This window comes from Arvicola amphibius, chromosome 1 (genome assembly GCF_903992535.2).
Source record: "Arvicola amphibius chromosome 1, mArvAmp1.2, whole genome shotgun sequence".
NCBI classification, from domain to species: Eukaryota; Metazoa; Chordata; class Mammalia; order Rodentia; family Cricetidae; genus Arvicola; species Arvicola amphibius.
The window spans coordinates 18,339,322-18,360,569 of NC_052047.1; the positions used below are offsets into that span (position 1 = coordinate 18,339,322).

Sequence of the window (21,248 nt, forward strand, 5' to 3'; positions counted from 1 at the left end):
CTTCAGTTTTAGTGTGCCATATCAATTATAAATTTATATGTTTCTTCAAGGTTTTCCACCTTTTTAATGTTTTCAATGTATTCTCTTATGATCTGAATTTCATTGAAATTTACTGTAATATCACCCTTTTCGTCTTTAATTCTGTTAATTTGGGTCTTCTAGTTTGTCAATCTTAGTGTTTTCAAAGAACCAATTCTTTGATTAGTTTTGTGTGTTGCTCTTTTATCTCTACTTTCTAAACCTCTTCCCTAATTTTTGCTATTTTTTTTATTTCTACAACTGTTGATATTAGCTTCTTGTTCTAACCAGTTTTCTTTCTTTTTTTTAATTAAAAATTTCTGCCACCTCCCCGCTTCCCATTTACCTCCCCCTCCCCCTCCACTTCCCCTCTCTCTCTGGTCCGAAGAGCAGTAAGTGTTCCTTGCCCTGTGGGAAGTCCAAGGTCCTCCCCCCTCCATCCAGGTCTAGAAAGGTGAGTATCCAAACAGGCTAGGCCCCCTCAAAGCCAGTATATGTATTAGGATCAAAATCCAGTGCCATGCCACAGAGAAACCCTGTCTCGAAAAACCAAAAAAAAAAAAAAAAAATCCAGTGCCATTGTCCTTGGCTTCTCAGCAGCCCTCATTGTCCTCCATGTTCAGGGAGTCCGGTTTTATCCCATGCTCCAACAGTCCCAGTCCAGCCGGCCTTGGTGAACTCTGATTAGATCAGCCCCACCATCTCGGTACACCCCTCGCGGTCCTGACTTCCTTGCTCATGATCTCCCTCCTTTTGCTCCTCATTTGGACCTTGGGAGCTCAGTCCAGTGCTCCAATCCAGTTTTCTTAATGTGCATCTTAACTCAAAGAGCATTTTGGAATAAATGATTCTATGCCACCCTGTTAAGCACCCGACAGTGGTCCTCAGTATTTGGCCTCTAGTCTCTTATTAATTAATGAGGTTTTTTTTTTTTTTTCTTGAGACAAAGCTTTGTCTCAAAGTTCTTGTTCATTTGATCTCTGCTGACTCATGAACTCCATGGCAGTGAGAACCTGTTTTGTTCACACAGTGTTTCCTCTTTTGGTTCTTATTTGAATTATTCAGCATTTTAAACTATACTTTTCAAAACTTATTTCCAGCATAGGAAAACTTTGGTTGATTTTTACTCCCCAAGTTCCAAGTTTTAATTTTTAAATAAAAACTATTCCCCAACTTTGAAAGTAAGTCCTAACTTTAATGTGTAGGTCAAAGTATGTTAACTCTTAATTGAAAATATTTTAAGACAGGGGGAAAACCACCACACCCATCAAAGAAACAACAAAAACATGGAAGCCATATTGGGAGAAATTTTGGGGAGAAATGTTATTACAAGATGTTCTCAACAGTCTCATCAATGGCAGTCTTATGCATTTGTTTTTTTAAATCCTAATACAGTTTTAATTATCTACCCAATTTAAGTAACCTAAAGTTTCCCTCAGGAAATATAAATTTACAAATCCACACAGAGATTTGGAAGGTTGCGTATCTTGACCTGATTACTCCCCATTGAACTCTTACCTACTGAAACATCATTTATTTTTATCTAATTTTGTTTGTGACATGAGTCAACTTTCCAATTATGAAACATTTCTTTTTATTTGAAAAACATGGGGTTATGAAAGAAGGCACTTAGCCTGTTGAGACAGGAAAGGTTAAAAAAAAGTCTCACTTAATCTATAATCTAAATGTTAACATATGTGCCTGTACCAACAAATGTTATGAGTGTTGCTGTATCCATTGGTACAATTAAAATCACCTTCTTTGTTGAAGCCCCCGAGATTATGAATGAGAACCTTACTATCGCATGATGATTTTCTCCAAAATTACTTCTCTTTTCATAGTCAAGGAAGTAAAACTTCTGAGTTGACAATTCATACATCTTTATTTACAAATTCCTCTGTGCATTTCTTTTCTTCCAGTAATTCTTTCTCCATGACATTCATTACATAATGACGGCTTCCAATCTTGTGAAATTACTGCTGGTGATTTCCATATCTTAAATTTGGAAACCATTTTATCTGATGGAAGAATCTGTAGGGATAATCAGGGCTTTGTTAGCTTCCCTAACTGCTCTCTGAACTTGTAATAATCTGTACCCACAGTGCCACCCAAACTCCAATGTCCTAGACAACAGTGTCTCCATGTATTTCCTTCTCTAGTAGCTCCCCCGCACCTCCCACCCCATGAACCAGCATGTCCAGAAGGCTCCCTCGCTCCTTCTCTGTGAAAATTTCCTGTGTGTGCTTTCTCAGCTGCTTTTATAAATAAATGCCCTGGTGAAGAACAGCAATCAAGTAACTCAAACTTCAAGTCCTTGCCTGGTTTCAGCTGAAGCCCTACAAGCTCTTACATTTGCCCTAAGCATTCACTTTGTCTTTGTGACAAACCTACCAAGAAGTATTATTATTTTATTGGTGAAGAAAGCGCCACACACTGAAACTGTACGATGGTATAAACAACAGCAGGAGGATGCTAGGCTAAGAATTCAAGTGTGCTAGCTGCACACCTACATTTGAGACCATGATGCTGAGCTCCTCATTTAAACCTTTTTCTGTTATATGGCCTCTGCTGGCAAGGAAGAAAAGTCTTTACTCGGCCTCCACATTATTAAGTGACACCATTTTTGGGAAGTAAGCATTGAATGATCTTTGGAAGAAAGAATAGGCAGTAAGAGGTCCATGTGGAGGGACAGGATCTGAAAAATGACCCTTGGTAAGACTGTGACATTGAAAAACATGATGAATGTGGAGAAGGGGATTGTTTGTTCATTTTGTTTCTGTTTTCTTTTTTTTTTTTTATTCTGCTCAGGATTGGTCTAAAAAACACCTGCCTATTAGACTGTCTAGGAAACAAAATACTTCAGGCTAAAGGAACTCAGGGAGGGATTGAAATGAGGAGAGTGTTGATGAATGAGTAGCTTATGTCACCAATGGGTCATGATGACATTAGAACCACAAGGACAGGGTCACCTGTGGCTTTCCTTGGAGTTGCGTATCGGAGCTATTGTTAGAGCTCAATGTTCCTGTATTACAATGAACCTGTTTAGTCATCTCACTAGGATAGGCTAACCAAAATTGAATGTTATAAATTGGAGGGATTAGGGGAGGGGAAGTGGGAAGCCAAGAAGGAGAAAAGAGAGAATGTCATTCAGTGTTTTTTTTTAAATAATAAAATTGGTTATTTTTACTTAGACTGCAGGTAATGCTCAATTTCATGTCTCATCTTCCCAAGGATGAAGAAAATCATTTGCCATAAAACTCTGATTCTAAGTTGCTAATGATTTATTGCTTCATAACACATTATTTCCTTTAGTAAGTAAGCATTTACCAAATACCTATGAAGGACAAGCTTCTATCTGTCTAGAACAGTCCTCATAATGAAGTTAAAATGAGGTTAATACAAAACCCAAAATGAAGAGTCATATTACTTACAGGAAATCAAGAAATAAATATTTTGGAATGAGTTTGCATGGTTAGGAGAATAAACCCTTTCTCATGTGAGGCTCAAGCATGAAATGGTAACTGAGTCACAGTAGTGTCTCAGGGGCTAGGGGTAGAGTCATTCAACAACTAACTCTTCTGCCCAGATCCACGCAGTCCCCCAAAAGCCAACAAGGAGACTGAGTCCCATATGTAAAAACAAAGAACCTTTATTTTATACAAGTTTGCAAACTCGGTCTCTCAGTGTGTCCAACATATCAGAATAATCAGAGAGTCCCCGAGCTCAGTTAGAGTTGGGTTTTTATTGTAGTAAAGGTGGGGGTGAGGGATTTCTAAGGTTCAGGACCCCTGTTTGGCTGACATTTGTCTAGGGGTACCCTGGTGAGTGTGTACTGGAAGGTGATCCTATCTATAACGGTTGGAATGCTAGGCATTTCCTTTGGGTGCTCTGTTCTTGGGTGGTGCTCAGGTAATCTCAGTTTGTGGCCCTTCCTGCAACAAGGTATTGATTGCTTCAGGGTGAACTACTAAGACTCAGGCCTCCATTAAACTTATCATGGCTGAGTCCTACACTGGCAGATGATAATGGTTGGGAGAATTTCCTTTGGGTGGTCTGTTTCTATTTAGCTTGTCATGGCTAGCTCCTACATTAATCATATACATTTGAACTCACACACACAAACACACACACAAACACACACACACACACATGTATATTTTGGTCACACAAGATCTTTAAGAGAGTTTTCTGCCAGGTGGTGGTGACACACACCTTTAATCCCAGCACTCAGGAGGCAGAAGCAGGAGGATCTCTGTGTTCAAGGCCAGCCTGGTCTAAAAGAGCTAGTTCCAGGACAGGCGTCAAAGCTACAGGGAAACCATGTCTCAAAACAAAACAAAACAAAACAAAAGAACAACAACAAAAAAATCTATTGCTAATCCAAGAGGAAGACAAAACAGTGGGTCCATCTCTCTCAAGTTTTGAAGACATTTTAAACATTGTAGAGTCCGAAAGAGAAGCCCTAACTTTTCTATAAAATTTCTTCAGGATTCAGGTCTGGAAAAAATGGCTCAGATGAAAAAACAAACAAACAAAACAAAATGCATGCTCTGTGCAAACCTGAGACTTGGAGTTCAGATCCCAGACACTTTGTCAACATCAGGCATAGTGGTTTGCCAATGACATCAGTGTCAATGCCAGGCAGGCATAGTTGCTCATCTATAATGTCAATGCCAGGCAGGCATAGTTGCTCATCTATAATGTCAATGCCAGGCAGGCATAGTTGCTCATCTATAATGTCATTGCTAGGTAGGCAAAGGGGCTCACTCATGATCAACACATGAGAGGTGGATATTCTAGGTTCTCTTTTGGACTGTAGAGGCAGTTCCATTCCCTCCAGATCATTGCTGCCCTTGGTAGTTATTCGGCTAATCCCTTCAATTTGTTAACTGGGACCCCTTCATGCCTCTCCATGACCAGGTACTTATTCCAGAAAAAAATAATTCCTCCTGTTCAAGGGTAGGTTGTACAGAACAAGAAACAACATGGTAAACGTTCAGAAGCGTGTTCCTGTACAGTTAGTTTCTCTATGCGTTAGCTCACCCTGGACAGCTCACGTCAGTGTTCTAGTCCCTGCTCTATGATTGCTCAGATTTTATCTTTACACAGAAGAACCTGACACTGGGATGGGGAAAAGGTTATTATAATATCCTGTTTCCACTGAGCTTCGTGCCACCTTCAAACACTCACTGCAATCAGAAGCATGGGTTCCTCGTCATGTTTGCAAGCCCCTGAACTATTATTGTTCTATTTTATTCTGCACACAACTATTATGATGTTCTATCTCCTTGATTATATTTGACCTTATCCTAGTAATGTCTTTGGTTAAAAACAACAACCATGAAAATCCCACATAGGTCTGAATTGTTACAACCCTATGTAATAGTCATTATACCACACCAGAGTTCTGAGTTCCCATTTTTATGTTTATTCATGATATTGGTGATTTTTTATTTTGCTAATTATTCTTCATCATAATTTTCTTCTTTGCTACTTGACTGAGTCCATTATAGTCTCATCTTCCTTATATTCAGTACAGATCACATGTCCTAAGTACATGGTTTAAGTGTAAAACTGTGAAAAAGGTAAACAAACAAAACAACAAATCCCGGAGACCGAGTCTCATTTCTGTCCTTCTCAATAAACCTTGGTAATCTATGAACTGCTGTAGTTCATTGTGTGGGAACAACAACCCAGATGCCATCCTTTTCAGAGATTCATTGTTATCTGAAGCCCATCAATTACATTTGTGATATTAGATCTTGTACCAAACAAAAAAAGAAGAAGAAAATTCATCATGGACCAGAAATTATATACAGTAGTAACCTCTGTATAATGTTGACTGTTTTAAGTTAAAAAGTAAGTTTGATTTTTGTAGTATTTTTTCTAATATTGCATTAAATATATTCAAATGTTATGAAATATAATAAACTAATTACGAACTTCAGAAAGAAATCATTTGAATGTAAAAAAACTAATAGTCTTAGGGTCCTCACTGTTTTTAATATGCATTTTTCTTTCAAAAGGCCAGGGGTCTTGGGTAGAAGAAAATGTTCCTGGAAACCATGGATGATTGCTCTTACTACCACAGCTGTTTCATTGGCTTTAGCAACAATCATTGGGCTCCTTGTTTACTTTTTGGTGTATGGTAAGGTCACATTTTATTGTATTACTTTGGAAATTTGAAGACTGAATACATATATTTCTAAACCTTAACATATTCTCCAATTACAGATTAAAATTTTCATTAGAATAAATTTGAGCAATAGTAATCCTTAGTGTAAAAATCATTTCTAATATTCAAAACCTGCTGCTATTCATGTAATACCATTTTTTGAATAGCACAAGAAGTTCACATGATATGCTATTTATAGTGTGATGATATATATGCTAATAGTAAAATTTATTACAGTAGAATTTGGTGTTGACCTATTGTATTATGACATTAATTAATTGGTTAGTATTTTAAATTGTCACTTACTATGAAATACCACCTATACTAGGTAATGATTGTGCCAGAAAAAAACATGCAACCATGGTGGTTATAAATATATATGATCTTAAAATGGTTAGGGGAGATACTAGCTACATCTATTGGATATTTAATTCTCTGAAGTACACTGATTATATGACTGTCAGTTTGTTTAATGTTTCTATAATAAGATGCTTTATAAAACTGGATACTTTGTCAGCAAAAGAGGCCTCTGGTGGCAATGATACAGGCTAGTTTGGATGACTGCAACAAACTCCCTCAAAACAGTTGATGTGGGATTCCCCTCTGTATGCTCTGAATATGTTTTATTACCATTTGTTAACAAAGGAGCTGCTTTGGCCTATGGCAGGGTAGAAGAGAGCTAGGAAAACTAAACTGAATGCAGGGAGAAAGAAGGCAGAGTCAGAGAGACACCATGTTGCTGCTGAAGGATTAAGTTACTGGACTCTTACCAGTAGGCCACAACCTCACAGTGGTGCATAGATTAATAGAAATGGGTTAATTTAAGATGTAAGCTATTGACCAAACAATATTGTAATTAATATAGTTTTGTGTGATTATTTGGGTCTGGGTGGCCAGGAAATGAACAAATACTCTCCATTTGCAAACACAGAAGATAGCATTATGGGAGGAGTGCATGTCAGGGCTGAGTAGTGCCTGGATCACATGGAAAGACAGAACACAAGAGACAAGAAGGAACATGACTTTCATAAGAATTAATCACCTGTAAAGACTAACCTACTGTGTAAAGCCAATATTAATCTCTGGGAAATCATGACAGTCAGCTCCTCCCCTCCCCACTTGTCGGATTCATGTCGCTCAAAATTATTATATGGAGGACTGAGCTTGCAGCATAAAAATCTTCAGAGAAAAATGATGCATTCTTGACTTCTTTCGCTCAAAGTAATTAACAGAAGTTATCCATCTCTATTCTGCCTTTCAGATGAGAAGACTTATTACTACCAGGCCTCCTTCCGGATTCCCAGCATTAAATATAGCTCAGATTTGTCTATAGAACAGTCAAGACTTCGGATAGACCTGAAACAAAAACTCAGCAATGAGGTAGATCTATGCTTTGCCACTACGTCCATTGCTACCCTGAAAGTATATAAGATGGAGGGCAATAGGAGAAGACACCTGATGTTAACTTCTGGCCTCAACACAAATTCATATATACATATAGAAGCATTTACATACATACATGACCTGCTAAACATGTGAATATGCATACACACCACAGCAGGAAGCCAAATACAATGTAGAGAACATTGCTAGTTTATAAATGATAGAATGCAAGTCAGATTCAGTCTCTGGTGTGAAGTTTATTGACTAACACACAGTACTAGTTGCAGATAATGTAAACATTTTCTGAACAGTTAATATGAAAACCAGTAACTAAATTTGATTTCGTGTATTTTCTGTATAAAAGATAAGTGATAATAATAGTCTATATGTGTACATGTATGCATATATATACCCAGAGCATGCCAGGTTCCTTGGATAATAATTTTAAGTGACTTCAGTGCTTTTTATAGTAGAGTCCCTACATATTTTATAGGAATATATATATGTATGTGTATAAATTTAACATGTATAAATAAAAATGTTTCCATAAGAAATACTTCTAGATATGCTAAAAAGAAACATGCAGCCACTTGTTTTACTAACAGTTATTGATCTCCTGAAGCACATCTCCCCAGTCTGTCTAATATAGCATCTCGTGACATTTCATTGAAGAGGACTTCGTAGATTAAATGATAAGTAAATAGCACTAGTCTTATAAAGCTCATTTCACTATTTGGCAGCACTACTGAGATTTGTACAACTACCTGCTCAGATGCAGCTTGGTCAAGGTTAGCTTGACCAAATCAGCCTGATGATTCAATGACAATAAATGGGTTTGCAAGAACTGTCATCCTGTTGCCATTGTTCCCGCTTTGTTAAGAAATAAGTTAATCTGGGATATTTTACCTCCGATGAAGTATTCCATATAGTAAAGCCAATATAGTACATTGTGGCATTCGTAGACATATTTTATTCTAGGTAAATATTTTGTACATTTCTTCTGATAAATAATCAAGTTTGTGGAAGTGCCTAACTGTGTGTGTATTATCCTCCCAAAACCATTGTCTGAAGGATCAAGACTTGATCTAAAACTGTTTTATCAAACCTAAAAATTGATCTTTCCATCACACTCAGAGACTAACATGACTGAGTTTCAAGACATGGATGTCAAGTAGATGATGAGTCCATGCATGACAACCTTACACAGTCTCTGGGCTCCAATTCCTGCTTTTGAAGTGTCTACCTTAATTCAACTCCTTGTGCTGAGCACCTTCAAACACACATACAAAGTTCTCCCAATCATAGGAAGGGTTATATGACAACAGGATTATGCTCAAATGAATATCTTTGAGATAACTATAAACAAACATTAAAGTAAAGGACATTTTGTATCATAGTAACTTTTAAATTAGCATTTTAAATGTACACAATTAATACTTAACAAAGTTCTTTTGTATTCTTTTTCAGATAGATATGATTTTTCACAGATCCGGTTTAAAGCATCATTATATCAAATCTCAGGTTGTCAACTTCAGGTAACCACAGTTAATAAATTAATATGAGAGAAAGGCAACTATGTACTGTTTAGTTATTCTTAACCTGTTTCCTTTACAGATGGGATGGAAAGACTTTACATATACCAAAGAAAAGCTAGCAAGTCTTTTCACAATGCAATTGCTCCTATACCGAGCACAGTGGGAGAGTTCTTTTGAGCAATCATGAAATATGTTTTTCTCTTCATCTTTTGAAAAGACAAAAGATATTTCAATAGAAAATTCCTTCAATCTTAGTTACTTCTGTTGATTTTAATTGTTTTATAGTAAATACATGCTATAAATATTTTAAAAAACAGGAGTTTATATATATGTATATAGAGATATATTTATATATAATATAAATACAAAGTTTATTTATAGATGATATAAATACAAAGTCAGATTTATGATTTTCCATTCTCCACTATGATTATGATTAAGTTTTATAAGCTGAGGGAAATCCAGGACTTAACATCTTTGTAATATATAAAGGAGATAATCATGACTATAAGCTGTATGAAGTATTTGTTTTATTTTCTTAAAGCTACAAGCAATATTGAAGTACTAATAGTATAATATTAAGAATAATTACTAGGCCATTGCCTTACATTGGTGCCTTTCTTTTTCAGGCCAAGTAATGATGGTTTGAAAGCAGACACTCTGATTAAATTTCAGTTTCCCCGTAACAATGTGGGCACTTTGAAAAGACAAGCTGATAGCATTTTGCACAAGAAGTTGCAATCCACCCAGAGCTTCATGAAGAGAGACATTTCATTACCTAATCTTAGAGGCAAGAAAGACACTTTTTTCTTCTCACAAGGGCTAACACTTTTAATTATCATATGTCTCCAGAGAAAGCTTCTTTATTTCACTATAAAACAAAACCATTTTTATTCTAGGTCTCTGAGTCACTAATGAACAACTTCTCACTCATTTGGCACCAAAGATAATCTTCCCTTGGTTGGTATGGAAATAATCATAAGAACTGTATGATTACCTAAATATAAAAATATTTTTCTCTTATTAAAACAAACCTTGGCAACATTTTTTAATTAAGTAACAATGTTTGTGGTATTTAGAAATAGCCTAATTTCTACTATTGATACACTAGATATCTAAATCTCTTTTATTTTGGCAAGAGTTTTCCCAACTGAATATAGAATGTAAAGATGATATGAACAAACAAATCATAATATGCTGGACACAAACATGGTCTAATTGCAAGTGGAGTTCATTTTAGATTAACATATTCTTCCCACAACACACAGGACAGACTTGACCTGGGACATAGAGTGAGCTGAAGAAAAATGCCAAACCCTGTTAGAATGTATCTCAGCCATAGGAAAAAAAAATTAAAAAAAATTAAAAACCTATCTCCCTTTCAACACAGACATAAAGAGGTAGTTGATAAATATTTGGTATGTGAGATTTTAAAAAGGTCTTTATAATTGTCATATTTAATTAGAATTTTTTAAGATATGAAATGAGATTGGAAAGCCAAAAGCAAATTACAAGTTACCAGTATATCTTCCCCCATTACCTTTATCCCCACAATTGTTTGAGAGAGTGAGAGTGATTATCAAAAAGAAAGTTATATTATAGGTTTTGCCAAAGTCCTAAAGAAGAGATTTAGTTTGAGGGCACATGGTATATCTGAGATACATTTTTATTTTTTATTGATTTTTATTGAGCTCTACATTTTTCTCTTCTCCCCTCCTTACCTCTCTCCCCTCCCCTCCAACCTTCCTCCAAAGTCCCCATGCTCCCAGTTTACTCAAGAGATCTTGTCTTTTTATTTGTTTTGACAAATGTGTGTGTATGTGCATGTGTTCACGTGTGTATGGGTGGGAGGGAGCAGGGAAGAAGGGTACACATACCTGTGCTTCTATGCGGCTGTAGAAGCCAAACATAAATATCAGACTTCTTCCTCACTCAGTCACTCTCTACCAGATTTTTGAGAAGAGTTCTCTCTCCAGTGAATCTGGAGTTCACTGACAGGACTAGCTTAAGCAAGCCCCATCTCTGCTTCCCCAACTCCAGGGCTACTCTGTCCTGCCTGGACTTTCACATAGGTGATAGGAATCCAAATTCCAGTCCTCATGCTGTGTGGCAAATACTTTACCAACTGGGCTATCTCTCAGGTTGTCCCTTTTAGAAATTTAATTTTTATCATGAACTCCTATTAAGACAGATATTAGAAACTCAACTTCCTTATTACTATAGTAATCCCATCCACACCACATCCCTGTATCAATCCTACCACACCCACCTCCCTATATTAATCACACCACACTCACCTCCTTCTATTTTATGGGATATTGATGTCCTTCACAAGATTGTGTCCAGACCTCCATCATTGTTGATCCATATAGACATCACTAATCTGTCCCCTAACAGAACTTCAGCCTTTCTCATTCCTTTCAGAGAAGTGGTAGTAATGCTTACACACACACACACACACACACACACACACACACACACACACACACACCTGTGTTCCACAGATTTGTTTGGGAATTTCTTTGACTTTTTAATCTTTTTTCTTTCACAGCGCACTATGCTTCCTTGGGTGCAGGAAATGTTTGCGCTACTCAGTGATGCACACACACGCTGAGCTCAGCACTGGGAGGGGACTGGGTCTGGCAAATGTTTGCCCCATAACTCTGTAAGCTAATTCAGTTCCTTGAAAGGGGGCGAAATACAAAAGGAGTCTCTTAAAAGTCAATTTCAGACTCATTCTGTTCTCTTTAATGTCTATTTTCTTTACAATTTTATTATGATGGCTCTCATTACTCTATCCTATTTGGAGTGTTCTCATTACTTGAACCTATACATTTCTGTCTTTAACAATTGTGAGGAATTTTCTTATTTGCCTCCATTCTAGAGAGTCACAAGTATCTGTGTTCTATAAAGTATCCCACAGACACCAAAGACTGCTCATTTGGGTTCATTTACTCTGCTCTTAAAGCTGAATAATTCAGCTACTGTCCTCAAGTTCACTGATGCTGTTCCCATTATCCATCTGCACTAGAAATATCATCAAATCAGTTGGTCTGTTCTTGCTGCTATTATTTTTCTTATATTACGGCAATTTTTTTCATCCCTATAATTTTCAATATTTTTATTATTTCTACTGCTTTGTTAATATTTTTCTACTTTTCACGTATTATAAGATCATTGATTGTGGCAGCTCTTCAAAATCTACATCAATTATTTCTAACATTCTAGATCTCTCAGAATTAGTATTGGTTGTTTGTGTTCTCATTCAAATTGCAGATTTCCTATCTTGTTTTGTTTTATTTCATATGAGAGTTTGTATATTCTGAACATCATAGGCTAGGAGAATCTTAATCCTGAATAAATATTTTTTTTCATTTAGCACACATTCAACCTTGCCTACGTTGAGAGTCTAAATTCTTGCCTACGTTTGTTATTTTAATGGCAGTTTAGTCTTGGAGATTCTTGCAACACTATGCTGTTTTGCTACCTGCTATTTATGGCATTAGAATGTGCTTCTCTGGACTGCCCTGTAGTTTCATACTCTGTCTATGGACCTGGATCTCCTTATGCCACTGAGTAGAGATAGGAGTCTACAGATGTCTCTACAGATGTGATAGTTTGTCCACCAGTGTTTTGGTCACAGCAGGAGAACTAGGAAGGTCAGGGGATTCCTGGTGTCATTGCTTCCGAAGAATTTGACTTTCAGGCATTACAGTAGAGGTCTAGGTAAATCTCTATTGTCCTTCCCCTCTCCTAGTACTTTGCATAGGAAGCTTGGACATTTCCTGAGACTGTTTTCTTTGAACTTGTTGACGGCCACTTATTGACAGACCTTTCTGGTCCCTAGTCCAGGTTATAAGTAAAACGAAAAGAAAGGTCACAAAGCCTAGCCCTTTTCCTTCCTCAAGTTCTGAAGTCTTTCACCATTTTGTCACCTTCTTTATAGCTTTGAGAGTTCTTTTACTATAGTAAATAATTTTGATATCACATCTCCTCTACAAAATTTCACAGTATTGTTATACAATATATGCAGGTCTCCCCATGCACTCTGTGTGTGTGTGTGTCTGTGTGTATGTTATTGTGCCACAGCTCAAACCTAGGATCTTGGGCATGCTAGGTGAAATACTAACACTCCAGTTCCCCCATGTACTTTAACAAACTACATATTACTTACAATATCTAATATAGCATAAATTATATGTAAGTACTTGGCATTTAAGGAATATAATGGAAAAATACAAGTCAGATACAGTGTTTTGCAAATATTTCTGACTGGGAGTTAGTTGAATCCACGGATGCAAAATTCACAATTATAGTTAATGGTTGCATTAACTATTACAGTAGCTGGTTGCATTTACAGAGGAAGAAAAGAGAAAATTGAGCCTGAACAATCTTGGCCCAGAACTAAAGTTTTACAATATTTCTATCAGGAAAGAAGAGCATTTTATTGAATCTTGTCTCTATATGAGACACAGCTTCATCACAGAAGTAGATCAATATTTCCTGAAGAGATAAATATCAGTTTAGGAGAAAGTCATTAATAAGTTACAAATTAACCATAATCCACTCACTGAGAATTATGACGTAATAGAAGGTAGAACTAGCATACTGATTACTTTCATGTGAAGGACGAACTGCCTGACCTTGAGACTGTTCCTCAACAAGTACTACATCATGTTTCTGTAGACTTCTATTACGGCATCACTACAAAGATATTATACAACCTAGTGCATAATTCATCACAGTGCATATCTTATAGAACTCAGTAGACTACAGGTCATAATGGCTATTCACCTATTCACTCCGCAACTATGCTATTCCATTCAGGAACTGAAATCTCTGTACACCTAGAATTAATATGCTAACTGAAAGGAGAAACAAACTGGGCAGCAACAAATAATGTTGTCCTGACAACGACATGAGACTTCAGTTTGCTTTGTCATGGAAAGCACTGTGAAAGAAGAAATCTTTTAAGTTGAGGTTGGAAAGACAGGAAACCCTGCAGGGATAAGCCATGGGGAAAGCATTCTGATGAAGCAGGCAGCTAGTTGATTAAAGACTGTCAACAGAAGTAACATGTGAACACAGTTAAGACCTTGAAGGTCAAAGAGGAAAAGCAGTTCAGTGTGACACTGAGGACATAATAGGGTCCTGGCCACCTAGGGCCAGTTAGAAAATCTACATTTATTGTAAGGGTTAGGGAAGACATGAGTGTTTTTACTATTGGCAGAACTGAATTCTAAGAATGTTCTATAATTAACTTCCTAACAGTGGTCCCAACTCAGTGTCCCTTGAGACTGATCTAAAGATCTGACCCTGAAATGCTAGCCCAGCTTTCATCTGAATATACTTCACTTGAATCTCACTACACATTATGGCATAAAGAGCAATGCAAGTTATTTGAAAAGGTAGTCAAGAGTATATCATTGTCAAGTTTTAGCTGTAAATAAAAATGATAACATGTTAGATGCAGGTGGAATTTGGTACAATAGGAAAAAAATCTATGGGCCAGTCCTAGATACCAGACTTTGAAGATGGTTTATATGCCTCTCCTATACAGCTCCATGCAAGTGAAGTCAGAATGAAAGGCTTTCAATACATGTTGGAGGACACATGTAAAAATGGCTCTGCATACCTAACTTTTACATGAATAAATTGATATGACATTAATATTTCAGACAAATAATGCCTGTCTATGACAATGATTTTATAATTATATCAGGATCTTCCTGGAATCCATGTGTAGTCAGAATCTTAATTGATATTTCAGTACCCATTTTCATGGCTTATCGTATTGCCTTTACATTGATTTTCTTCATTAGTTCATTTTTTCCAAATCTGAAGATTTCATACCATGTAGGCATTGTACTTTAAATTATAACACTTAAGTCACTGAAAAATGACCTTGATTTCATTTTTTTTCCAGAAATGAATGCAGCACAAGCGGAGAATATTCTAAACAGTGGTAAGTCCAAGAATGTCACTCATACGTTATTAAAAATCAAAGAATCAAACTCACAACACTTTGGTCTTTATCTCCATGTATCCCATTTCTCAAATACCCACAGTATTTCTAAATGGATATGTGGCTTACTTTTAATTAATGAGAAAATTACTAACAGATTTTTTTTATAAATTTCTAGCAATATTTTCTCTTTTAATAGTAAGATTCACTGCTGGCCTCCTTAACAAATTCCATAATTTTTTTCAATTTATTTTTATTTGACTTATGCTGTAGGAATTCCTATCTCCAGTAACCTTTAAGTTACCTACCCACTTGGGTGTGGCCTCTTACACTATATATGATGATGTAAAACATGTGTCCGACCTCTTTCCTGGCTGCTGGAGGGGGCTGCTTGTTGGTTCCTGGTGGCTTAGCCCTGAAATAATCACACAGAAACTGTATTAATTAAATCGCTGCTTGGCCCATTAGCTCTAGCTTCATATTGGCTAACTCTTACAGATTAATTTAACCCATTTCTATTAATCTGTGTATCACCACATGGTTGTGGCTTACCTGGCTCTGGCAGGGACTACATAGCTTCTCTCTGATTCTGCCTCCTTTTTTCCAGCATTCAGTTTCGTCTTCCCCACCTAGCTCTGTTCTAGCCTATCAAGTCAAGCCAGTTTCTTTAACCAATAAAAGCAACACATAGACAGAAGGACCTCCCACACCAGACTTATTTGTTAAAATATAAATTTTCATAGATTTAAATGAAACCTACTAACTATGTTATGTAAAATATTTAATTAATAGTTTTAAAAATATTGTGGCTAAAATTTATCTGCAATAATTGTAAACAATCACTGAAATAACCTGTTGTGCATAACAGGACTCAGAAAATATGAAAAACAAATATCAAAGAAAAATTACTTCAAATACACTAAAGATGATAATTAACTTTTAATTATTAATGATTTAATTGCAAAATATGTATAATCAGTCAACTTGACTACCCATCATCCTCATGACATTTACTGTTAATTTTAATGAATATTTTCAAGGCAAGACACATCCTTAAATATTTTCATGCTTAATTTTGCTGAAGACATCTAGATACATTTACAAGTCTCGGCAAATAACCATGTTATTTTGTTCTGGCTGGCAGATTGTGGCTTGGGGATGGAGTACCCACTCACAGCAAGAATTGCTAATGGAAAACCTGCAGACAAAGCTTCCTGGCCATGGCAAAGCAGCCTGCAGGTGGATGGTATCCACCTCTGTGGTGCATCCCTGATTGGCTCCCAGTGGCTCCTGACCTCTGCTCACTGCTTTGATACGTGAGTCCTCAGGTTGCTCTCTTGAAGTCCCAAGCATCTCTGCTTCTCACATTCATATTCCAGAATTCTTATCTCTTCTTCATCCTTTCCATAAACCTCTTAGGCTCTTGTTGGCAAGAGTAGAAAAGAAAATCAATTACTGAAGAATAGGGTAAAGAAGAGACTGCTTTCAGTTCCAACTCAATATATCTTTTGTAGTAATCTCGATTTTAACTAGAAACAAGTCAACAGTGAAAAATCAAGTATGTTCCCCAGTTTCCCTGAAATAGATTGATGTTTTCTTTTAGTGCCATTAATTATACCCCAACCTAAACTAACATCTGATGTTCTACATGAATATTATCAGCTATATGTTTATATTCTTTGTACACTGTTAAAGATTTGACATATGTCACTGTTGGAGAAAAAGAGGAGATATGATAACCCTAGTGAAATTCAAATAAAATGGGGGAAATATTTTGGATAAAATGCCCAATGGAAAAAAGTCATTAAAAAAACATAACATATGGCTACAAATTTATCTTTTTTCCTGAGCCTCTATTTTTTCTCTCTCTTTTTTATCTATGTCTTCCTCTCTATGAGCATATGAATAAAAATATATGACTGTGCATGATATAAGTATGTATGAGTATTTACAGAAATATATGTAGACTATTATATCTAGTATTTTTATTTTCTTCAAATAATATATTTTATATATTATTTATATAAAATAGCAGTAATATTCTGTTTCCTTTAAAATGCATACTTATTCTCAAAGGGGGTAACTAAACCTACTTTTAATGGAATGTTTCTTATCAGTTAGAAAGCAAATTATCAGAATGGGAAAGTCTAAAAAAAAAGATAGTGGGAAAGTCCAAATCAACTATGACCTCAAATAATTTGCCTGTCCCCCACATTTAAATTCCATTGCGCATCCAGAATCCTGGGCAACTTTAGATGAGAAATGAACTCACTGTGTTTGCTTCTTTTAATTTGTGATCAGTTACAAAAACCCCAAACTGTGGTCAGTCAGTTTTGGGACAACCCTAAGCCATCCACTGACGACAAGAAAGATAGCGTCCATTATTATTCATGAGAACTACGCAGCTCACAAGCACGACGATGACATTGCTGTGGTCAAGCTCTCCAGCCCCGTTCTGTTTTCTGAAAACCTGCGCAGAGTCTGTCTCCCCGATGCTACCTTTCAAGTCTTGCCAAAGAGTAAAGTATTTGTCACTGGATGGGGAGCTTTGAAAGCAAATGGTGAGTATATCAGGAAAAACAAGGATTCAACAATGCAAACCTAAGCTGCTTCTGCATGGAAATTCCCAATCAAATACAAAAATATGAAGTATAAATCAAGATAATCCCATGACAGTCACAGCAAAAAACTATGAAAACTTTAGCTATAAACAGTATTCGCATACTTACATTTGATATAGTGGTTAAGATATAGCAATATATAGACAGTCATTTTATAGACTATATTTTCATACTCTTAGAACTTTTTTTCAAAGCTTATCAGAGCATATTCATTCAAATATCCTTCTTTCTGCAAGCATATTTCATATGTAGGGAGTCGGTTATGTCTGTATGACTCATACAATTTGCAAGCACTAATCATGATAATCCTAGAGGGCCAAAGTACTAAACCAAAAGGGTCTCAGCAAGGAATCCAAACAGCTGTTCCTGCCTGACATTAAATATTAAATGGGAGGCTCTGACCCATGTATCTCTGAATCTGGTGACAATATCAAGTTGAGACATATGACATTTTGTTCCACTAAATAATATTCAAAAAATAGCAAGCACAGACTTTTAGATGTAGGCATGAGTTTTGGGTTCCTATGCTGCTGCTTCTCCTTTTCCTCCTCCTCCTCCTTCTCCTCCTCTTCTCCTTCTTCATATAATACATCCCAACCAGTTTTACCTTCCTCTACTTCTCCTAGATTCTGCCCCAATCCCCTATCCCCTGATTCACTACTCTTCTGTTTTCCTTTAGCAAAGAGCAAACCTCCAAGAGACAACAGCCAGGTTTCTTGCTAATTCCATAATGGCTCCCTCTATCAAGACATCCTTTTTCTTCCCTATGGAGGGTTACCTTGCTCAGCCTAGATACAAGTGGGAGGGCATTGGTCCTGCCTCAAGTGATGTAACCGATTTTGTTGACTCTTATGAGAGGCCTCACCTCTCTGCGGAGTGGATAGTGGGTGGCGTGGGGAAGCTGGGGGGAGCAGGAGGAGAAAAGGGAAAGGGAACTGGGATTGATACATAAAATAAAAAAGATTGTTTTTAAAACAATTTTTAAAAAAGAGGGGAGAGAACAGCCGAACAGGACAAAACAAGACATAATAAGACAAGACAAAAGTCCTCATATAGAGGTTGGACAAGGCAACCTAACAGAAGGAAAAGAGTTCCAAGAACAAATAAAAGAGTCAGAGACACACCTGCTCCCACTGTTAGGAGTCCCACAAAAAACACCAAGCTAACAGCCACAGCATATATGTAAAGACTACTAAGTCCCCAATTTCTTAATTATGCTAATTCTTCTCTTACAAAAAGAACAAGAATTTCATATGAATGGAATTTTTAACTGAAGCTGTAAATGGAAACATGAAAACATAATAGCTTAAAACAATATTACATTTAAGTAAAGGATAATTTTTCATTACAGCCAATGCAAACAAATTAAGTAATGTGGTTAGTGAAAACAGCACGATGAGTGTGCCGTCTTTCTATTTGTACTGATGTTTGTTTTGAACAACAAGCCACACCAATTTCATTGTATACATCATCCTTCTCGTGAAGCAATTGGATCCTATAGAATGAAACTTGATTCTTGGTAATGCTATTCTTTCTAAATGATTTATAAATTGGAATTCTCTATGTCTTTTGTGAAGTGATGCTGTAGGAGTGTGGGTAGATTCCAGGTGGTGAAAAATACCTTAGCTTTAAACTGGCATTGCTTATGTAATTATTCAGCTATGCAACCACGGCACGACTCTTAACCTGGTGGATTTCAATTTTTTTCAATGGCAAATCTAGAATGTCCATATCTATCCTTTGTACTTTTTGCAAGGATAAAGAGATGATACTAATAAATGTGCCAAATATGGTTATCTCACATAGAAGTCACCCCAAAGTGTAACTGATCCTGAATACTGTCATCGAGTCCCAAATTCTCCAACTTTGGGAAGGACGTTTAACTCAGATCTGTCATAATAATGAGATTTTCAACAGTTTTTCATCCATTTATTGTTTCCCTATTTAGGTCCCTTTCCCAATTCTCTCCAGGAGGTTGAAATAGAGATCATAAGTAATGATGTATGTAACCAAGTGAATGTGTATGGTGGAGCTATATCATCAGGAATGATATGTGCTGGATTCTTGACAGGGAAACTGGACGCCTGTGAGGTAAGTATACTCTGATCTACAAAAACTGCCTCTACTCGATAAGGATGAAATCATTGATCACAGAGTGATGTCATTTAGTATAGTTCCATGAAATTAGCTTGTGGAGGAGAGAGGTGTGAAGAGGGACTGGAGAACAAGACATACATCTCCTCGTGAAACAGCATATTGAACGGAGCTATCTAAGCAAGGTTTTCAGTAGAAAATCAGAACTCTTAGTAGAGATCAGTAATCCAGCCAGAGAGTAGAAAACAGGCATGAAGCCGCAGAATTAAGACTCAGTCAACTAAACTTTGAATATCTCATTCCTATTAACTTCGATCCACAGTGAGACAAGCTCTGCTAACCTTTGTAATTAAATAGTGTATGTCCAAATAGAATTACAGTATTGGGAATAATAATTACCTGTAGTCACTCCTATAAATGTAGTATATCACAGATCATTTTTCAGATTATAGAAATAGCATTTTCTCCATACTTACAATACATTTATTGCAAGCATTTAAGCACATTATCAGTTCCAAATATGGCTATTTGAAGAACTAAAAATAACTCATGAATTAAAGATGTGACCTATATAGCATTTGTGACTAGGCACAGGAACTTAGTGATTCCTTGAAGAATTAATATTGGCTCTGATAACTTGGCACATGTGTGACATTTGTTGCATGCATGAATGTTTATTGACCTGACATTGGTTGTCGTACAATGATAATAAATATGCATTCATTTATTTATTCAGCTATTTGTGAATCACAGGTTACTAGAGACATTGCTGAAGGAAACTAAAATTTAAGACAAACGCAATGAGTTTACAATTTCATTAGGGCACAGGTTACTAAAACAAAGGAAGAAAGTCAGGGTTTAGTTACACACTCGAGAATAGAAGGTATCTTTCCAGTTCCCCCTGAGAAGGAGAAGCAAAATGTGTATCCAATATACAATGGAATCACACAACTCAGAGACTAAACATGATCCACACAGGAGCTGACATTCTCAGCTCATTGGCTTGTACTCCCTTTCTTCCTTTTACCGGCAGTAAATTAAGAGCGTGAGGAACTCAATCGTAATGGAGGGCTGAGAGAAAGCAGCTGAGGAGGGTTGCCTTCAGCCAATTAGGGTGCTCACGCTGTTCACCAGACGCTGGAAGAGACTAAGAGTAGGAGGAATGTGGAAAGGAAGGAGCCTTAAAGTTGCTTCAGGAGCCTCTGCCTCCTCCAGACTCTACCATTTCCCTCATTCTAAGAAAATGTAATAAACTATCATAGGGTATTTTTTATTTTTGGAAAGGATAAAGTTATTACATAAAGATAAATTTAAATCTTTTGTTGAAATCTTATGTTAAAGGTAAGCAAGAAATACTCATGGTTTAGGTCTTTGAAGGTGTTTACTGGGGACTTGCCATACATAGCCTTTCATTAATAAATAGTGCACATTTGAAAGAACATTCCAGAACACTCTTC

At 36.5% G+C, this 21,248-nt stretch overlaps 1 protein-coding gene across 1 annotated transcript in view; it reads left to right on the forward strand.

Moving 5' to 3' along the window:
- Positions 1-21,248, forward strand: part of LOC119806629 (transmembrane protease serine 11G) — a 32,774-nt gene that overhangs the window by 11,169 nt on the left and 357 nt on the right. The window contains exons 3-10 of the mRNA XM_042054645.1: positions 6,045-6,166; positions 7,455-7,573; positions 9,044-9,111; positions 9,741-9,901; positions 15,038-15,076; positions 16,221-16,392; positions 17,378-17,637; positions 19,646-19,788. Of these exons, the coding sequence (XP_041910579.1) occupies positions 6,045-6,166; positions 7,455-7,573; positions 9,044-9,111; positions 9,741-9,901; positions 15,038-15,076; positions 16,221-16,392; positions 17,378-17,637; positions 19,646-19,788 (1,084 nt within the window). The remainder of the gene's footprint in view (positions 1-6,044; positions 6,167-7,454; positions 7,574-9,043; positions 9,112-9,740; positions 9,902-15,037; positions 15,077-16,220; positions 16,393-17,377; positions 17,638-19,645; positions 19,789-21,248) is intronic.